Here is a 19,526-nt window from a genome sequence, read left to right on the forward strand (position 1 = left end):
GGCTGTGCAGTCCGACTCGGGAGTGACACGGTATCTGTCTCCTCCCGTGTTGAATCGACATCTTGCGATGACGCTGGAGTGTCCTCTCCAGTGAAGCGAAGCTACAGAGCCTGGGCAGGGTGATATGGAGGGTCTGCTTTTGCCCATGCAGCAGACCCCCCCTCTCTTCGCAGCTGAAGGGTCCAAGGGAAAGACGGAGTCAATACAGCTTGGCTTCAGGTGCGCCGCAGGAGTTGCCGGTGTTGACTACAACGTCAAACCGCCTTAGGGACTCTGGCTCCGGATTTTCTGTCGGGGTTTACTCCCTTAGCCTGTCCCCTAAAGAGGTATGCCGCAAGGCAGCGGAGGTTTTTTGGAGTCAGAGTTTTCCTTCTCTGATGTGCCCTGACTGGAAGATCGAACCAGCAACACTTAGCTCGCAGGCCGACGCTCAATCCACTGAGCCAAACCAGCCAGGGTAGCTATGGACAATAAGTACAAAATAATTAGTGGTAGGTGCTGTGAATAAAAATAAAGCATGATTAGTAGATAATAATGAGCATATGCTATTTTATATAAGGTGGATCAAGGAATGTCTCTCTGGTATGATGACTTTTGAGTATTGCCTGGAGGAAATGAGTGTGTAATATCTGGGGCAAAGAGTATGAGTCCCAAGAATTGCCTAAGATGTTGATATGAAAACAAAATGTCAGAATATCAATTTCTATTACCTTTTTAATATTGAAAAGTAAGGGAAAAAACTATGTGAATATTTAGCATATGGATTGATGCTTTTGCTCTTCCTATGTCTTTATATGAGAGTATGTCCCAGTCACATACCATTTGTGAAATAACCTGGCATGAATGGGAGTTCCAAAGTGATGAGTTAGTAGGGAGGTCCTGATTTGTTGAGTTATTTTTAGTGTAAAGTAATGCATGAGCTTGCTTAACTGGGTAGTTGGATTTTGCTGGTGTGCTATGTAGCTTGTATTAAAACAACTTTCACAGAAATGAAAAAATAACTTTAAAAAGCTTTCTGCCGTGAGCTACAAATTGATAATCATACCAGTAAAAATCAGTGTTATGAAAAGTTCCTTTAGTGCTTCTTTATGTTTAGGTGATTTGGGAAAATAATGATTTAGCTATAATAAGATATATTAGGAACATAACAGAAAGGGAAATTAACTATTGATACAATGAAACAGAACCTGTTGGCATTACCTTTTATCTTTAATATAGTTCAAGTTTAATATTCTCTCAGAGTTCCTTGGGGTGATGGCACAATTGTCCCTTGCAGTCAATGCAGGCTCCTTGGCTGGCAGAGGCTGTGCTGTTCGCCACACGTGGCTTTCATTGTCTTCCTGGGCACTGACATCCAGCAAGCAAATAGGGGAAGAAAGGAAATGCGTGGAGGATTGTGCAGGCTGTTTTTGTGCTTCAAGCCTAAAATAGTGTACATCACTTCCACCAACCTGACGTTCCTAAAGTAAATCCCAGTTGGTTGAGATATACTATCCTATTTATACATTGCTAGATTTATTTTGTTAATATTTTAGTTTCTATATTCATAAGAGATTGATTCATAATTTTATTTTTTTAAGTATCTTTGCAAATTTTAGTATAAGGGATATGCTGCCCCAATAAAATATATGGGGAAATAATCTCTCTTTTCCTAGTCTCTGGAAGAATAAGTGTTAGATTTCTGTTACATCTTTCTTAAATGTTTATTAAAATTTACTTAAAACATCAGGGCTTAGAGATTCCTTGGTCAGAGATTTTTTGTTTTTTTTAAAATTAATATAGCTTCAATTTCTTTAAAACATATAGGATTATTCAGATTTTTAATCATATATTTCAGTTTTGCTAAGTGTGTTTTTCCCTTTGTTTTTTAAATTTCATCTACAATGTCATATTTACTGATATAACATTTTAAAATATATAATTGCTTTTAGGAATATCTGTAGGTTGTGTAATGTTCTGAATTCATGCATGATATTGAAACGTTTTTATATTTTTCATTATCATCTCACTACATTTCATTTTTGATCTTTTTACTCTGTTCCATGTCTTTTTAAAGTTTTTTTTTTTGTTTGTTTGTTTTTGGAATTTTCTATCATTTTTTTCTGTTTTTGCTGTAGTCTCTTTATTCCCCACTATCTTTTGGTTCTCTAATCCCTCTTTCTGCTCTGTTTAATCTGCTATTTACCTCACCTCTTGACTTGTTAACAGTACATATTTCTCAGTTGTAGAATAGTTATTTTAGGAATTCCAGTTCTATAAATGAAAATATCTTATCTATTTTTTAATATTGTTCCTCTAGTTTTGGAACATATTTATCCACCATATTTTAAAGTCATTGATAACTAATATCTGAATCACTCATGGGCCTTTTCCTTTTCTGGTTGTTTTCTTAGTGTCATCCATTGTCTTGTCTGATCATTTTGTATTAAAAGCTGTATGTACCTTGTGTTTTGAAAAATTGAAAGGTCTCTGTGGAATGTTAACATTGTCCAAAGAGAGTTCATTGTTTTTCTTTCTTAGGAAAGTAAAATGGGAGGTTGATCACCATTATCCAGTATTTCTCAAACTTTATGCATTAAAATGTTGGTATGTATGTGTAAGTCAAAATTAATTTTAGACTGTAATAAGGAATGAAAAGCATTTATTTGCACAAAAGGAGCTACACCCTGGGATACACACAGTCAGGCAGAAAATTCAGGTAGCATCCTCAGGCAAAGGAGAGGCTGCCTTTTTTTTTTTTTTTTTAAAGATTGTATTTATTTAGTTATTTTTAGAGAGAGGGAGAGGGAAGAAAAAGAGAGGGGGAGGTAAACATCAAAAAGAGTAACACACATCCTTGTATGTGCCCCACGCAGCGACAGCACCCGCAACCAAGGCCTGTGCTCTGAATCGCTTTGCTTTGTTTAAGGAGGCCCAACCCACCGAGCCATACCGGTCGGTCGGGGCAAGACAACCTTTTATAGCTAGAGTTCCCACTCAAGTTTCCAGTTAGTTCTGTCTTCTGTAAATCAGGTTTACAACTTGTGCGGCTCTGATAGATGGGGCGGTGCTTAGTCTTTTGGTACAAGGATGAAAGCAGGGTTTTCCTGCATTGATGTCACAAGTATATGTTTGTGATACAGTCTTTCCTATAAGTCAGCCAGACAACTGCTCGGCTAGCTGCCTGCTGAGCAGCCCAGCACCAAGAAATAGATAAGAGTCCCACTAGGTAACTATGCTATTCACTCAGCTTTCGTTTAATGCAGGTTCACTCAAAGTAGAGCATCAACATGTATTAATATCCTGCTTACACACTAACAATGTAAGAGAAATATGCACACACAGAGCAATCAATGGGGAATAACAAACCTGAGTCCCAGAGTCGCAGTCTGCAGGTCCAGGACACAGCATGGTGGGTAAGGAAGTTGTCAGCGTCTTGCAAGAAGGAACCTCCAGAGCCAGGTGGGCAGCAGGGCAGATGAAGTCATCAGTCCGGCAGGCAGAGCCTCTGGTGGCGGATGCCAAGGGAGATCAGCGTGGCTTGGGGCAGCACTCTGGTGCTGGAGCTCAGCTGTCTCAGCAGTGGCTTTGAGTCTGCCTCATTTGTACCTTGAAAGTAGTGTACAGTACTCCACCCTTCTGGGTCTTTTGATAAATGTCTTGATACCCCCGCTGGCAAGTGTGAAATTTCCCCTGGAGCCTCTCTATGGGTGACCCTGCTCTGCAGACATTGCCATTCTGTTCACATGTGCAGGTATCTTAGGTGTATCTCCTTGCCAGATATATCTTCTCTGACCATGTGTGTAGAAACCTTAGGTGTGTCTTTTGCCAGATGTGTCTTCTCTGACCATGTGTGTAGATACCTTAGGTGTGTCTTTTGTCTGATGTGTCTGCTCTGACCATGTGTGTAGATATCATAGATGTGTCTCCTTGCCAGATATGTTTACTCTGACTTAAGTAGTTTCCCTCTTGAACCAAAGTGTCATGGCTGATTAACAGACATCTTGGCTGACATGAGTGACTCCACTTTGTTTTACATACTTTATGCTATCTTGGTGGGACCAATGCCATTTTATTGGTCCTGCTCTCCACAATTGACATAAACAATCAGTGCAGGAAGCCCAGAGTTCAGCCTGAGGTTCTTCCAGGTATACAGAGTGTGTGAGGAGCCCCTGCCACCAAATGGCCACTACACTGTTATTCATAAAATTGGGTCCTCCAGTGATCATGAGGAGTCTCTCTCAGAAGATAAATTCCTTCTCATGGTTCACATCAAATGAATCATTTTTCTTGGGGTCCACATATGTATTACTAGAGAAGTAAAAAAAAAAAAAAATTGAGATAGAGGTTGGTTGAAGTCATACAAGGCCTTCTGTCTCTTGATCCAGGGCCAGAATTGCCACGTGCCCCCAAGGGCTAACACCATTGCCTTATGTGATCTCACCTCTCAGCGTGGTTTTTCTTTTTCAGTTATTCTCTTTAATTTTTAACTTACACAGCCTTCCCTAATGCTTTGAAACAGAACTTTAAAAAAAAAAAAAAGCTTTTCACTCTTTACAGCTGCAGCATTGATGTTTCATAAACCACTCTATTATTCATGGATGCAAAAGTCAATGGTTTTATTATTTTGTAAACAACAGAACAAATCATTATTTAATTTTTTTTTCCAGGAAAAGCATAAACAAGAGTTGGAAGACATGAGGAAAGCTGGTCATGAAGCCCTCAGCATTATTGTGGATGAATATAAGGTAGAGGATTGAGAGGCTTTTAAACTTTGGTAAACTCGAGTAAAAAATGTTTACACAGGCATATGCAAACAAACAAAAATTGTAGAATTCTAGTGTAGTCTTATTTTGGTATAGAATGCCTTTCACTTGATAGTGTTCATTGAAAGCCTGCTTAGTAATGCTAGATGTTGCTCTGCATTTGAGACGTTATAGAATATTTGAGAATACAGGCTTGGCAGCTGAAGGTTCAAAAACAAAATATGATAGAATTAATTGCTGGATTATATTATGGTTCCACTTCTCATAGAAAAAGAAAGGTATGGTATAAACCTGAAAAATATTGTTATACCTTTATTCTTTTCTTAAATATTTTAACTAGATTTCAGAATATTTAAGTAATGACAGAAACTATCATAAATGTCAATATGAGTGGTACACAGTATTATTTTTTGATTCTATACCTGTGTAAGCTTAATCATTTAAAGCAAAATGAGTGTTTAATGACAATTATTTTTCCCCAAATTTTCATGTTAGATTTTTTTTCCCCACAAGAGGCATACATTCTTGTTGAGATAAAATTCAGTTTTCCCAGAAGTAACCACTGTTAGCTGTTTGATGTGTGTTTTTCTAGAAGTTTTTCTCTCTCTTTGTCTTACTCTCTTTCTCTGTGTATATATATCCACATCATGCTATGTCATTTTGATTTGTTTTTACATAAGTGTTTTTCTACTCAATCTGTTTTTTGTTTCTTACTGTATTTACTCAATATCACTTAGAGATATTGTAATGTCAGTTTATATACACTTTTATTTCTGTCATTGTATTCCATACTTGCTTTAATGCTACCACTATAGATACAAATTTAGGTTTGTTTTTGATTGTTCATTACTACACTAAATGTTTTTTAAAAATCCTTTTACCACATGTGGAAAATAGAAATATTTTGTGGATTTAACTTTATCCCTAGACATGATAGAAGTTAATGTCATTTCAGCTAGCTGATAATTTAATGTGAAAGATTCCTGTAACAAGTCATTTGGATAAAAGTAGAAAAATAAGTAAATCCAAAATTATTTTAAGTGAAGAGTTTTTCCTCTCTCCATAAAATAGTCTGGTAGATAGGTCTTGGGACGTGAAAGGTCATTTTTGCGACTTGGCCCAGTGTTGAAACTGCTGCAATTGTTGAGAAGGTCATTCAAAAAATGTCTGGTTTTTACAGCTGTGATTATTGGCTCTTTTTATAATGTTGTGAATTTTTAGTTCTGCTAATATAAACCAGCTTTAGTTATTGAATTGGGGAAAAAATATAGTATCTATTTTGAACCATCTTTTTTCCCCTAAGGCTAATGGTGGGTAGAATTAAAATACTGGAGTTTACATAATTCTCTTGGAGTAAATGAAGTATTCTTGGATGAATTTATATTTTACTTTTTATTTATAAATTTTAAATTAAATGTTTTGAAAGTATTTACATTGTGTATATTCACATGTATTTCTGAACAGTTCAGTATTTAATATATTAAATCCTTTTTTGGTTCTAGCTTTATAAGCTTTCCTTTGCTGAAAACATGTTTATTGTGTATTCCTTTCAACACTGCCAACTAGTGTGGTTAAAGTCATATGTGAAAACTTTGTAAATATCTTTTGCAATTGTATTCTGAAGAAATTTGGTTGTGAGCTACTTATTTTACCTCCTTTTTGTCTAGTGTCATTGTTTGTCACTAATTTAAAAAACGAGGGTTTAAGTATCAGGCATTAGGTCCTATGAATTGCTAAAAAGGATTAGAAATCGAATCAGATGCCATACAAACTTATGTTTTATTTGTCATGTACTCACAGTCAGTTAACATGAAAACACATAAATTTTTCTATAGTAGAGAACTTTGCTGTAAATACATTTTATATAGCTTTAAATGTTGATTTAATGATGAGCTTCACATTTGGTACAATAATATTACAATACTCTCAGGAGGAATAACATACAATATGTTCATTATCATATGAAATTTTATAATCTGGGTGATCTACAGACACACTGAGCATCAACTTCATAGTAGTATGGAAGTCAGGTAGGAAAAATAAGCAATATTTTCCCAGTAGATTAGAGGTCTCTAATTTAAGTGTTAATTTATGTCTCATTATGGAATAAGAAAAAAAAGTTTTTTCTTTTTTAATTCTAAATTCAAGCATGAGAAGTTCACATGGTTATTATTTTATTATGCTTCTCTTTTTTTAAGAGCAACTTTTTATTACTATCTTTTAAAGTTTTATTTTGTTAAAATATATAAACATTTTGACAGATGATTCATTAATCACTGGGTAACTCAAGAATAAAATAACATACACCTTCTAAAAAACTTTGCTATGAGAATAGCAATAGTATGGATATTCTCTTTGCATTTTATTCCTTAATTCAAGAAATATTATCAACATCATTTTTATGCCAGACTATTGTAGATACAGCACTGAACAAAATAGACAAGTCCTTGGGTCTAATGGGATATATATTCCATGCACACATACTAGTGTATATGGATATACCAGAAGCATGCATGCATGTACAGGAAGTAAGAAACCTAAAACTGTATCTTCCCAGATGCTTCCGTTTTCAGGGCTTTACACTTTTACCTCTCCTCTCTGTGTAGGTATTTACTCAGCTATGCAACTGGCCTAGAGAAATCTGTCATCCTCCTACCACCATTGTTGGCTTCTAGGGATCTGACATATCCTGGACTAGATATGATGAATCATTTTATCCCCTCCAAGTTGACCTGAAACATTATTGAGGAGTTTGAAAAAACATTTCATTAGAAATGATAGTAAAACATACCAACTAAGGTAAAACAAAAATACAAAGATCTATTATTTTTGCATTAACATCTGCTTCCAGAAATATGAAGTAGACATTTTTTTCTCCTATTCTTCCTACTACATACAACTAAAAAATAAACCCTGAGCATTAATGTATGAAACAGACATAAGATCTCGACAGTTTGTCTAAAAAATATCAGACTGGCTCGTGATCTTGGAATCCAAGTAACTACGTGATGCTGGGTTCCCTATTTTTTGTTTGTTTGTTTGTCTGTCTTGTTTGTTTTTTGCTTCATTTGCTCCAGACTAGGTGCTGGAGAAGTGAAAAACCCAACACACCAAATGGGCACAGACAACAGGCCCCAAGGAAAGCCTGTTTTCTCTACCCAAAAGACAGGAAAAGCCTCCATCTCTTTTATTACCTATTCTAATCCTGCAAACATCATAGCATAAACTGCTGCCCCACCCCTAGCCAAGCAACAAGGGCTAATTAGGGAACCTAGACTTCCGCCCTCACCAGACCATGATGAGGTGTACCTTCCTTTCCCCCAATGGGGCAGTGTCAACAAAGGCTGACTGGGAAACCAGAGCTTTCAGTCCCGCTGGGCAGTAAGGTAAGTTCCTTCCCCTTGAGTGTCAGGGTAGGCCATGTAGGAAACCTAACTTCCACCCCACCCGGATGGCATTGAGACCCTTTTCCCTTTCCCCATTGGTTAGGTATGAAGGGATATTTAATGGAGAGTCAGGACTTTAATCACTGCTCAGTAGTAATAAGGTCACCCTCCCCCACAGTGTCAGTGGAGGCCATTTGGGGAACAATAAGGCAGTGCCCGTATTCCTCCTAGCCAGAGTGCTGTCAGTGAAGTTCTAATGAGACCCTTGAACTCCCAACCATGTCCAGCAATAGTGAGGAGATCTTTGTTCCCCTTGCCCTGAGTGTCAGTAGAGAATGAGTCAGGAACCTGGACTTCTACTATATCTGGCCACTGTCCTCTTTCCCTACTGGTATAGTATCATATTGAGGAAATCTGCCAAAATGCAATTTTAAATACCCAGGTTTCAATTGAAAATTACTACCCTTACCAAGAACCAAGAAAATCTCATCTTGGGTGAAAAAAGGCAATGAGCAGAAGCCAACACTGAGTTGGGTGGACCTTATCTAATCATTAGAAGGTCTTAATAGAACAAAGACTGACTTACTCTAAGCAAGGTGTTCTGCTAGCAGATAGCCTTTAGACTTTTCTTTGGATCTTCTGTCTGCCAACTCACCCTTCCAATACTGAATTTACCAACCTCCATATTGTGTGAGCCAGTCCTTAAAATATCTATCTATCTATCTATCTATCTATCTATCTATCTATCTATCTATCTATCTATCATCTATCCATCCATCCATTCATCCATCCATCCATCCATCCATCTTATTGGTTCTATTTTTTAAAGACACTGACTATACACATATCAACTTCTGAAAATTAAAGACAAAGAGAAAAATCTTGAAAGTAGCCAGAGAAAAATGATATTTTACTTGGAAGAGATAAACAGTTTTAATGACATGGAAGCAGCCCTGGCCAGGTTGTTCAGTTGTTAGAGTGTCATCTCTATATGTCAAGGTTGCAAGGTTCGATCCCCAGTCAGGGTATGTACAAGAACCAACCAGTGAATACATAAATAAATGGAACAACAAATTGATGTTCCTCTCTCTTTCTCCTCCTTCCTCTCTCTTTCTAAAATCATTTTTTTTTTAAAGAATGATATTGGACATTTAATCAGATACCATAGAAGGCAAAAGGAAATGGAACAAATGCTGAATGAAAACAGCCACTAACCCTGATTTCTGTATCTAGAATAAAGGGAGAAAAGCAGTATATTCTCAGATGAAGGAAAACTAAGAAAATTTGTCATGCAAACCTACCCTAAAAAATGGATAAGGAAGTTATTCACAAAAGGAATGATAAAGGAAAGAATTTTAGAACATCAGGGAAAAACAGAACAAAAATATGGCTATGCAATAGACTCTCTCTTTTTAAGTATCTAAATTATGTGCACTGTTAAGTGAAACATAGCATTGCCTGATGTGGTTCTTGATGTATGTGAAGGAAAAATTTTTAAAAATTATATTGTAAACAAAAGTGAATAAAGGACATAATGCAGGGAGCGGAGAGTAAGGCTTCAACATTTAACTTGAACAGGTGAAAGCCAACACCAATGATGGTGTGATTTATTACTATTATTACTTTTTATTATTCTGAATTCATTTACTACTTCTACATTTCATCTCATGATAAGGCTTAGGAATTTCTTTATGAAACAATTTGATTGCAGGACATTAAACTATTAAAATCATTTGGAGCTAGTTTGCATTTGTACGTATTTCAGAAACTATAATCAGTCTAAAATGTAATACAGAGGCTTTTATTCATTTGTCACTGTGATTCGCAAGAACCTGAAGTAATAATCTAATATCAATTACTCCAGAGGGAAGTGTATTAGGCATATATTTTGATTTAGAGTAGTCTGATGATACTATTGTAGCTTAATATTTTACAATTTTTGAATACCCTTATTGAGATATAATTCACATACTATAAATTTCACCTATTTAATGCAGCAGTTTTTAGTACATACACATAATTGTATAACCATCATCACAGTCTAAGTTTAGAGCGTTTTCATCTTTAGAATTTTAGATGCGGCTTTGTTTCAGCAAATTATCATGGATTCAAATATTAGTTTAAACCATATTAATCTCAATGCCATTCTAATTTTTTTCATTGGCGATCAGATTTTTTTAAAGTATATTTTATTGATTATATTGTTACATTAGTCCCAATTTTTTCTTCCTTTTGCTCCCCTCTGCCAAGTACCCCCCTTCCCTCCAACAGTCCACCCCCCCCCCTTAGTTTATGTCCCTGGGTCATGCATATAAGTTCTTTGGCTTCACCCTTTCCTATATTATTCTTAACTTCCCCCTGTCTATTTTGTACCAAACAATTATGCTTATTAATCCCTGCACCAGTTCCCCACTTCTCCACCTTCCCCCTCCTAGCTGATAACCCTCCAAATGATCCCCATACCTATGATTCTGTCCCTATTCTGATTTGCTTAGTTGGATTTTGTTTTTATTTTTTTGATTCAGTTGTTAATAGTTGTGAGTTTGTTGTCGTTTTAATGTTTATAATTTTGATCTTTTTCTTAAGTAAGTCCCTTTGACGTTTCATATAATAATGGCTTGGTGATGATGAACTCCTTTAGCTTCACCTTGTCTGGGAAGCACTTCATCTGCCTTTCCTTTCTAAATGATAGCTTTGCTGGATAGAGTAATCTTGGTTGTAAGTCCTTGCTTTTCATCATCTTGAATACTGCTTGCCAGTCCCTTCTTGCCTGCAAAGTTCCTTTTGAGAAATCAGCTGATAGTCTTATAGGTCCCCCTTTGTAGGTAACTCTCTGCTTTTTACTTGCTGCTTTTAAGATTCTCTCTTTATCTTGAATCTTTGGCATTTTAATTACGGTGTCTTGGTATGGTACTTTCGGGAATAGCTTGTTTGGGACTCTCTGTGCTTCCTGGACTTGTATGTGTATTTCCTTCACCAAATTTGGAGAGTTTTTCTTCATTATTTTCTCACATAAGTTTTCAGTTTCTTGCTCTACCTCTTCTCCTTCTGGCACCCCTATGGTTTGGATGTTGGCATGTTTAAAGTTGTCCCAGAGGTTCCTAAGCTTCTCCTCATTTTTTCAAGTTTTGTTTCCTCATTCTGTACTGGCTGACTATATTTTTTCTTCCTTATGTTCCAAATCATTGATTTGAACCCTGGTTTTCATCCCTTCACCATTGGTTTTGTGTGGATTTTTCTTCGTTTTATTTAGCATAGCCTTTACTTCTTCCCTTATACATTTGCCATACTTAAGTATATCTGTCAAGCCTGTGAGCATCTTTATCACCAGTGTTTTGAACTCTGCATCTGTTAGGTTGGCTATCTCCTTGTTTGTTAGGTTAGCTATCTCCTCGTTGCTTAGTTCTCCCACTGGAACTTTGATCCATTTGCCCTTTTGGGCCATACTTCTCTGTCTCCTCATTCTTACAGGCTCCTGTGTGTGTTTGCCTCCGCATCCCAGGTAGAGCTGTCGCTCCTGTTATGTTGTAAGGGGCAGAGCCTTAGGGATTCATCAGTACAGGGCAACCCATTTCACTACGTTGTGGTGCTGTTTGTGAGGGAGGGGTCTGAGAGGGGACAATACTGCTTGCTCATCACTCACCTCTTTTCTAGACACTTCTCCTACCTCTGTATGGGACTGGCCTCTCTCTAGCTGTTACCCTGATCATTGTTCCCAGGGTGGGTGGGTCTGCGGATGTTCTAGGACCATGGGGGCCCTTTAAACAAGCGGACTCTGCTGAGAGATGGGCAGTTTCTTCCTTCGCCCCAACACCCATTGGTTTGCACAGTCAGGAGCAATGAGGCTTTATTGTCCCTGGTGCTGAGACCAAGAGCTCGCGGTCTGGTCTGATGCTGGGAGCGCTCCCCAGGTGTCTCTCCTGACTTTTTAAACGGTGTGACTGCACTTTCCGCTGGCCTGCTGCCGCTGTCACTACTGCCACAACCACACCATGTCTTCTCTGCCCCGACTTCGCCCCTCCTACCTATTTGGATGAGTATTTCTTCTTTATATCTTTGTTTGTTGGACTTTCTTGCAGCTTGATTTTCTGGAACTTCTGGTTGTCTCTAGTTTTGAGGTAGTTGTATTTCTTCTTAGTTGTGGAGGGAAATGAAGCACATCTTTCTAGGTCTCCATCTTGGCTGGAAGTTGTAATCGGATTTTTAAAAACATCCTATGGTTCTAGTATATTTTGGTTACCATATGTTGTGTACCTAATACATTTCAAATGAAATATTACTTTTAAAGCTCCCAAATAATGTGATTAGCAGTTTTTGATTTAAAAATAGAAATGAACTATGTTGTGATTAAAACATTTCACAAAGAACTGAAAATTCTATTCACCCCGAATTAGTCCCATATTGAAGGGATAAGCCAACTTCATCAAACTGGAATTTACTACTTTTAATAATTCTTTATTCATACTTCTTCAAGTCATCTACTGCAGGAACTTAAAAAAATCTGCAACCTAATTTATATTTGAACAACCTGAAATGCCAAAGTAATATTTGTACTATTACTATGTATTCATTCTTTTTCTACATTTGATAAAGATATATACAAAATATATCTTTATTCTATGAAGTACTTTTATCAGTAGAGATGATTGATTATGTTGAAGTCAGACAGACCTGGATCAAGTAAGTATTTGTGACCTTGGGCCATTTCTTATATATGAATTTCAGTTTCTTTATATGTACATTAGAGAATAAACCATAGAACCTATTCATAGAAGTCTTATGAGGATCCATGAAACAACAAATATTGCAAGGCTAAGAATAATGCTGTTAATAAATATTAGCTGTTACTGTTTTTATACTTAACATAACAATTTTCTAGCATAGCAATTCCAATGCTTGTCATTGTCTTACAGATGATTATTAATTTTTTACTTCTCAAAATCATACAATGTGAATTCTTATTTCACTTAAGTGAAAGAGATTGTGGCCCTGCCCTTCCTAGTCCTGGTCTCCTCTTAAACAGCCAGCATTCTTTTGTTCTTTGAGAATATTAATAGCTTGCTCCAGATTGATGAAAAGGACATATGAAATTCTGTTGAAGTAAAGAACAGAGCTAAAACTAACCTAATGCACTACGTATGCCAACTTTTCCCATAACATTTATTTAATTTCATTTATTTTTCTTTCATGTCATGATTTAAAAAAATGATTATCCTGATAATTAGCAACAGTAAAATAAATGTAGATCTTGGAAGGCTTTCCATAGGAGCATGCCACATCTAAAATTGTTTACTCCAAGTAACATAAGAATTTTCCTTTACTTGTTTTAATTGGGCTTTTTTAAGTTAAAAATGTCATTCTCCAGTATATACACTGGCTCAGACTTCACAGTTCTTTATGTCTGTAGTTTGCTCTATCAAAGATTACTATCCATGATGTGAGTTATTATTTTTTTAAATATAATGACTAGTTGGATTAGTATGATGCTTGTTTGTTTAAGATTCCCTCAACAGTTGTCATGGATAAGGGAATCCTTATCCTTTGGTTCTCACCTTTTACAGTATATACAGAATTACTTGTGTTATTTTTAAACATTGCATATGCCAAGGCAGAGATCTCTGAAAATTCTATATCAGTTAATGTAGGAACAATCTAACTGGTTGTATTTTCCTTAAAGTTCTAAAAGTCATTCTGTTACTTCTAAGGGGGTTGTTCATTATTGTCATTTCCTTTCATATTTATTTCTGTGAATATATTCTATCTATTTCATCCTGTTGCCATATTTCTCCATTTGTATCATCTAGTGTCATACATATCAAGGTTGTATGTGTGTGCGTGTAGGTGGGTGCATGCACATGTGTGCGGTTTTGCCATGAAGACACTGAGAAGTTTTTTATGCAAGGAAAATAAGAGATAACTCCAGCGGAACCTAAATAACTATAGGATAGACTGTTTTTTTGCTTTTGAAAATTAAAAAAGAAAATCAAAAGTTTTTACTATAAGAAAATAAGATTTCATCCTGCATTAATATTTTTTAAATAACTTATTGCATTCCTTAATATGGGATAAGTGATCACAATAAGAAAATGTTTCTTTGAAGTAGAGGATTGGTAAATTAGCACAGTGACTATTAAAGAAAGTCATACGTGGAAATATACAGGCATATTTGCTAAAATAGATTTAATATATAATATATAAAGTAGATATACTATATATTGCTTCTTGTTTTTCTTCTTAGAATTATGTCTGTACACAACTATTGGATTAATATAGTGTATAAAACTGCTTGAGGTAAAGCCATTTTAGGTGCTGATACATTCTTAAAGGACTTTCTTTTTTATCCTAATAATTCTGGGGAAGAATTTTCCAAAGGAAGTACTAGTTGACTCAGTATGTTAAAGTTCAAAGCTGGAACTTTTGCTAACGTGCTATCATAGTGAGTGGCAAGTGCTCAAGAAATTAAGTTCAACAGTTGTTTTTATTTTATCTTTCTTTGAGCCAAGTTCACTAAAAAGTACAATTTGACACAAATAAGATATGAACACATATTTTTGTTAATTAATCAAAATATGTGTTTATATCTGTATACAGACTCATTTTGTTCAAGGCAATGATAACAGGCTTCTCTCCTTTCCTTTTTTTTTTTTTAAATGTGGTGTTTGCTTTAAGGAAGATATGTTAGAAAACGAGCTTTCCCCCTTTGAAATTCTTCTATACAAAGTCTTTATTTTTAATTTACATTTGCAAATTATCCTCTTGGTTCTGGCTCAACTTGTTTATTTTTTAAATTAAGTTACACTCTGTTGCTTTTTTTTGTTGTTGTTATTTTTAATTAAGTTTATTAAGGTGACATGGGTAAATATAGTTCCAAGTGTACATTTCTATGATACATGCCCTGTATATTGCATTATGTGCCTACCACTCAAAGTCAAATCATATTTCATTGACATACATTTGGTCCCCTTTACCCCCCTTTCATCTGAAAACCACCATACTGTTGTCTGTCTGTGAGTTTCAGTTTTATGTCCCACATATGAGTGAGATCATATTGTTCTTATCTTTTTCTGACTGACTTATTTCACTCAGTATGATATTCTCAAGGTCCATCCATGTTATCGCAAATGGCAATATTTTATCCTTTCTTATGGCTGAGTAGTAATTTCTTTGTATATATCATATGTATCACACTTTCTTTATCTAATCATCTATGAAGGATGCTTTGGTTGCTTTTTTGTCTTGGACACCATGAAGAATGCTGCAGTGAACATAGGGGTGCGTATATCTCTGTGAATAAATGGTTTCAACTTTTTTAGGTAGACCCGGAAGAAGGGTTGCTGGGTCATATTGCAGGTTTATCCTTAATTTTTTGAGGAACCTCCATACTGTTTTTCATAGTGGTTGCACCAAATTACATGCCTGCTAGCAGTGAATGAGGGTTCATTTTTCTCCACGTCCACTCCAACACTTGTTATTATTTGTCTTGTTGATAATAGCCATTGTAATAGGTGTGAAGTGGTGTGTTATTGTAGTTTTAATTTGCATTTCTCTAATAGCTAGTGAATTTGAGCATCTTTTCATATATATATATATGTATCTGTTGGCCATTTGTATGTCTTCTTGGGAGAAGTGTCTGTTGCAGACCTCTACCCATTTCTTAACTGCATTGTTTGTTGTTGAGTTGTATGACTTCTTTATATATTTCAGATACTAACCCCTTCTCAAAGCTGTTGTTGGCAAATATCTCCTCCCATTCAGTTGGCTGCCTTTTGGTTGTCTGTTTTGTTTGCTCTGCAGGGCTTTTTAGTTTGATATAATTCTATTCATTTATTTTTGCCTACTTCTCCTGCCTTTGGGGTCAAATTTTAAAATCTTCTCTAAGACCGAGGTCCATAAGTTGTTGTTGTTTAACTTAAGGGATTTAGACATTTTTTAAATCGTAAGAGAAGTATTAAAACATTATTGAATTTTGATATTTGACAGATTAACAAAAATAGTGATTAGAAAAATAGCCTGAAAAAGACAAGAAAGAAAATGCAGTTCAGTTCAATATTTATATGCAAACACCAAGTAATTTATAATTATAATGATTTAAGGTGTATACTCTCTTCTCAAGCTTTCTTTTCTCACCCTTTGTGTGCATGCTTTTGACCAATTGGAGTATATTTACAAAAGTCATCCTTTTGTACAGATATCTACACATTTCAACATATCTGCACTAAAGTAGACATACACACCAGTATTCCTTTTATATTCTTTGTTTCTGAAGCTTGATTGAATTGACGATCTTTAATTCTGTGTATTCAAACCTAGATGCCAAAATCCAATGAGTGCTAGTCATATGAATAGTGCTTATAAATACTTGACTGTTTCAATGAGAAAGCAAGAAATAGGCAGATTTTCTTCTAAAGTCTTAGAACATTTTATGAAGAGAATTTTTGATATAAATATTTTCTTTCCGTGTCGAGTATCAGAAAATCAAATCAGTTCCACTAGAGTCTTAGGCATACAAATTTTCTGCTACTTATGGTGAAAATGATGCAAAATTGGTACATAATCTTAAATTGTCCTGAAATTATCTTGATTAAAGTTATTGATATATTCACTTCCCATGTTATCCAACATTGATTTTATTGAGTGTGAGAATCCTCTGTGCATTTTCTGTAAAGGTTAAGTATATCTTAAATACCTTTGGTAAGGATTACTTTGAACTTTACCAATGTACCATATGCTAAATGCCAGCTTGGAGTATCAAATGCCTGCTGTATTGCATTTCTCAAAAGCACCCACTTGCTAGTGTTTTATTTGAACTCTTGAGTTGTTTGTACTATTTCATAAAGGAGAATATATTTCATTTAGGAAACTGATTTTTCCCAGGGTGTAGAATTACTTGTATTGTATAAAGCTCCACTCCAAGGAGGGGAAACAACATTGTTTTCTCTTCTTTTGATATTTTCTCTTGATTAGAGATTGCTAACTTTTTGTGTGAAGAGGGGAGTCGTGAAAGTTAAGATATGTGAGACCTGTCATATATCTTTTTGTTTGAGTTCCAATATTTAGTCTAAAAGTATGAAACAAATTTATAGTTTTAGTTATTCGATTGAACAAGGATTCTCATAAATTCCAGCTTTTATCGTGTGATCAGATTTTTCCTGGACAAATAAAGATGTTTGCTGTTGCCAACAGAGTTTGGCCTAACACCATGCTAGATACTAGTGATTGGTTTGGAAATAACAACTTGGCTTGTCCATTCTTATCCCTCCCACCAAACTTAACCTCAGCAGAAGATTGAGAAAGGTTTGGTAGTTGAGAATAGTTCTTATGTGCTCTGAGTTTCCTGGGCATAGCCAGAATTTTGCATGCAAGGCTATTCTTGTGGTTTTTCTAGCCGGGCCAAAACCAAAAGGCATTGGAAACCTTGCAAGAATACTTGTTCTAATATAGATTTAAGACTTGCCTTTATATTGTGACTGGATCATCAGGCTGATTGTTAAAGGAATGAAGCGGAAGTCTTTATTCTGTATTGAGGATATAAAATTTTAATTTCTGCTTCAGAACAGACGTTGAAAAGTAACTTCAATGATAAAAAAAAAAGTTAAATGATTAGGGTTTATTTGGTTAGTAGTTTCTTAAGACATGTAAGACCTGCCTTTCTCTTATTATTTTTGCCTTACTTGTGAAATGCTCTTTAAATGTTATGGGATCTTTTTTTTGAATCATCATCCAAGGGCATTTTTAAATTGTTTTTAGAGAGACAGGAAGAGAGAGAAACTTTAATTCAAGAGGGAAACATTGATTGGTTGCCTCCCATATGCCCCCGAACTGGGGATTGTACATGGCCAGACTGGGGATTAAACCCGTGACCTGGGTGTTTGCCCTGACTGGGAATCATACCACACCCTTACAGTTACCAGACGATGTTCCAGTCAACTGAGCCACACCAGCCAGGGCTATGGGTACATTTTTATATCACATCAGGTTAATACTGTGACTAATGTTGATCAAATTAGAAATTTTATGAATAGCAGTCCTGTCCACCTAGACATCATTATTAATTATGACAGATTTCTTCTTATTATCTAAAAATTCAGGCTATTCTATGATAGGTGTCCTTCCTTCATAATAAGAATGTCTCTTTATGTCATCCTGAACAAGGCTTGACCTGTTCTGATGGGGTTAAATGTTTTTCCACATTTTCCTTTGTCTAAGCTTACTCAACAGGTTTGTACCTCTGGTAATAATGTCAGAAGAGTGATTACATAGTAGCATCTGTAAAGAATATCATTTTTGTAACTATTCCAGTTAATATAATAGATCAGTTACATGGATCTTAATCTTTCATTATTCCAATAAACTGAATTGTCATCAAGGTCTATCTGGATTAAGGCATTTTCATTTTTAGATATTGCCTGAAAAGCATTTGATAATTTGACTTTAGAAAAAGCTGGAGTGTGTGTTATAGATTTATTTTTATTCATTTTTTATTGGCCACCAATATTCCAGTCGTGAAAGTATGCATACTATAGTTTTAAAGGCAGAAACGATAAACTAATGAAAATATCCTTACATTTATTTAATTTTCTAACTCCAAATTGCAGATATGTATATAAAAAACTACTTTTAAGTTTTTAATTTTTTTGCCTGGTTGAAAGGAAATAAGAGAGGAATGTTTATACTTTTCTCTTAACAATAAAACAGACTTTGAGGAAGGAAAGCAGAGATGTAAGAACCAGTGACATTTGGGAGAATAACATGTTAAGATGTCTGTCACATTTCTAATTAATGTACAACCCAATATCAAAATAGAAGGCTGGTTTTGATATTAGCCTTAAATTCTAGTTAATCAGCTTTGGGGAAACTTGATATATCAGAATATAAGTTTTATACCAAGAAAAAGTATTAGAGAATAGAATGATTTTCCCTAAATTTTCAAAATACCTTATTTTTTGACAAGATAACATGTATGCACTACATAATTAAAAAGACATATAAGTATGCATTTAAAAAATTAAATTTTACTCCTATTTCTCTCTGGGTATTAGTCCCTTTTAACTCCCCCAGCTTTATCTTTTCTAGAAGTGAGGTAAGTTACTTAAAATACTCATATCTGTAATTTGCAATAAACTGACTTTCAAATTGCTTTATAGCAATAAGAAAGGAATTCTATTGGAGGAATAATCCATATACAGTATGATTTAGTCCATGTAGTCAAAAGCACAAAGTTCAAAGGTCATCCTATTTTGATTTTAGCAGGATATTCATGTAGTCAAACTTTTTTGGTAATCAACCCATTGTAACAACCTAATGTGGGCTGATATCCAGCCAGAAGCACCACTTTGTGCCATCTTATAATGGTGAAGTACTTTCATACCAGTTAGTATATTAATAATTCCTCTGA

At 35.3% G+C, this 19,526-nt stretch overlaps 1 protein-coding gene across 2 annotated transcripts in view; it reads left to right on the forward strand.

Annotated features, from left to right (window-relative positions):
- CCDC91 (coiled-coil domain containing 91) overlaps window positions 1–19,526 on the forward strand; it is a 458,769-nt gene that overhangs the window by 309,661 nt on the left and 129,582 nt on the right. For both annotated transcript variants that reach the window (XM_090275502.1, XM_090275501.1), the window contains one exon: window positions 4,650–4,727. In XM_090275502.1, coding sequence (XP_090131628.1) covers window positions 4,650–4,727 — 78 coding nt within the window. The remainder of the gene's footprint in view (window positions 1–4,649; window positions 4,728–19,526) is intronic.

Source organism: Furipterus horrens, unplaced genomic scaffold (assembly GCF_987537825.1).
Source record: "Furipterus horrens unplaced genomic scaffold, mFurHor1.1.pri manual_scaffold_4, whole genome shotgun sequence".
Taxonomy (NCBI): Eukaryota; Metazoa; Chordata; class Mammalia; order Chiroptera; family Furipteridae; genus Furipterus; species Furipterus horrens.